General features: G+C 34.3%; 1 protein-coding gene across 1 annotated transcript; it reads right to left on the bottom strand.

Annotated features, from left to right (window-relative positions):
- Positions 1-1242: 1242 nt before the first annotated feature.
- On the bottom strand, positions 1243-2218 carry LOC132601349 (uncharacterized mitochondrial protein AtMg00810-like). The gene is made up of 3 exons (XM_060314445.1): positions 1624-2218; positions 1368-1567; positions 1243-1275 (listed from the first exon to the last, which is right to left on the bottom strand). The coding sequence occupies exons 1-3, from the start codon at positions 2216-2218 to the stop codon at positions 1243-1245; spliced, it is 828 nt and encodes a 275-aa protein (XP_060170428.1).
- Positions 2219-2470: the final 252 nt, after the last annotated feature.

Below are 2470 nucleotides of genomic sequence, written 5' to 3'. Positions count from 1 at the left end.
CTCTATAACAACATCGTTGGGTCCAAAAATTTTCGGCTGTTATAGAGAATGACTGTTATACACCTATAACAGTATTGACATTTAAATAATACTTAGCTGTTATAGGCAAAAAAGATGCATAAAATCTAATTTTCGTTTTTAATTGTCAATTCTATGCTTAATCACACTTTGTGTAATACTTAGCTGTTATAGGCAAAAAAGATGCATAAAATCTAATTTTCATTTTTAATTGTCAATTGTATGCTTAATCACACTTTGTATAACTAAGGAAAATCATTTAATGTTGATTATATATATATATATATATATATATATATATATATATATATATATATATATATAAAATTAGTGTATTAAATGATCAAATATTTGGTCAAAATATCTACACCTATTATTGGTAATCATAGATATTCTATTTTTATACAGATGGTTAATTATTATATTACCAAAAAAAGAAGATAGTTGTTAAATGGGGTGTAATTTTACAAAGAGCGTACAGTTATAAAGTTAGCTGATGCTATTATAGAGAAGTAAAATATAACATAAAAAATCGATTCCGAAAAAATTTGCCTGTTATAGAGAGGTGTTGTTATATGTGAGTGCTGTTAGAGAGAGGTCTGACTGTATATTCTTTTGTTCCCAGTGCTTTGGTTATATCTGATAACTTTTTTTTTTTAAAAAAAGACCTGCAGTCCGCAACCTGCGTCGGTTTATGGCTGCACGATTACCCCAGAGATAAAAACTTCCTTTCGATTAGATTTGAGATTTTTTTTTTCTCCTATCAGTTAACATGGGCGTAATTTTTGAAGTATCTGATAACTCCATTAATGGAGATTTGAAGCTAATAGAATTGATAAGAATGAAGCTTGACGAAGAAGGAAGAAAAGAGAGGGAAATGAGAAAGAAGAGAGAAACGGTTATAGAGAGAGAAATATTACACATTGTGCATTGACTAATGAATCAAGTGTATGTATTATGTTCATGATACAAGTATATATACATCACTCATTTAATCTACACATCACATGAGTAACTAACTCGAACAACTTGACTAACTAGAGTAGTTACACTTAACTAACTAACCATGGTAGCTTGTTTACTATGCTATACATCAACACTCCTCCTCAAGCTCATGGTTGGTACATGTTGATCACTCTAAGTTTGCTCAGCAAGTACTGATGTTGGGAATTTCCTAGACCTTTTGTGAGCAAGTCTGCTAACTGATCTTTAGTGTTGACATATTCAGTTTTCAGCATTCCTTGACATATCCTTTCTCTAACAAAATGACAGTCAATATCTATGTGCTTAGTTCTTTCATGGAAGATTAGATTGGCTGTAATTTAGATAGTAGTCTTGCTATCACATACCATGCTAATTGGTACATTTACTTGTGTTCCAAGTTCTCTGAATAATCCCAGTAACCAGGTTATTTCAGCTGCACATGTTGCCATGCTTTTAAACTCAGCTTCTGCTGAGCTTTTTGACACTGTCTCCTGTTTCTTAGACTTCCAAGAGACTAAAGCTCCTCCAAATTTGACTAGATATCTTGTCACAGATCTTCTAGTTTCTAAATAGGCACCCCACCCCAGTCTAAGTCACAAAATGCTGAGAGTTGATCTGTACTTTCTGCTAGCATTAGCAACCCTAATCCTGGTGCTTCCTTAATGTACCTGACTACTCTTAGTGCTGTTTCCATGTGAGACACTTTGGTAAAATGCATATATTGACTCAGTACTTGAACTGCAAATGAGAAATCAGGCCTTGTCATGGTGAGATACAATAGTCTTCCCACTAACCTCTGATAACTACTAGGATCAGGTAAAATTTGGTCTTCTATGATGTTCTCTTTAGTGTTACTTTCTTTGGGAATGCACTGATCATACATGGATGAGGTTAACTTTTGATTCATCTCAAGTGGAGTACCAGAAGGCTTGGCTCCTCCTAAACCAGATTCTGCTATTAACTCTAGAGCATACTTTTTCTGAGACAACACAATGCCTTTGCTTGACTTTGCACATTCAATTCCAAGAAAGAACTTGAGTTCCCCCAAGTCCTTCATTTTAAATTTCTTTTGCAAGTCCTTTCTAGTGTCACTCAATAGTCTTGGATTATTTCCAGTTATCAGTAAATCATCAACATACACTGGTACTACAACAATATCAGTGTTTGTCTTCTTGGTGAAAAGTAAGTAGTCATAATGACTTTGTTGGAACCCCATGCTTACCAAAGACTCAGTTAGTTTCAGGTTCCATTGTCTAGGACCTGTTTAAGGCCATATAATGACTTGTGGAGTTTGCAGACTTTACTTCTCTCCCCCTATCTAGCAAATCCATCAGAATCAGCATGTACACTTCTTCTAACAAGTCCTTATTAAGAAAAGCATTATGGACAACCATTTGATAGATGAACCATTGCTTGGCAGCAGCTAAAGCCAAAACTGATCTGACAGTCACCATTTTAGCCACAGGGC

This window comes from Lycium barbarum, chromosome 7, assembly GCF_019175385.1.
Source record: "Lycium barbarum isolate Lr01 chromosome 7, ASM1917538v2, whole genome shotgun sequence".
NCBI classification, from domain to species: Eukaryota; Viridiplantae; Streptophyta; class Magnoliopsida; order Solanales; family Solanaceae; genus Lycium; species Lycium barbarum.
Note: the sequence above shows the minus strand (reverse complement) of the source record. Positions and strands in the feature narration are given on the sequence as shown.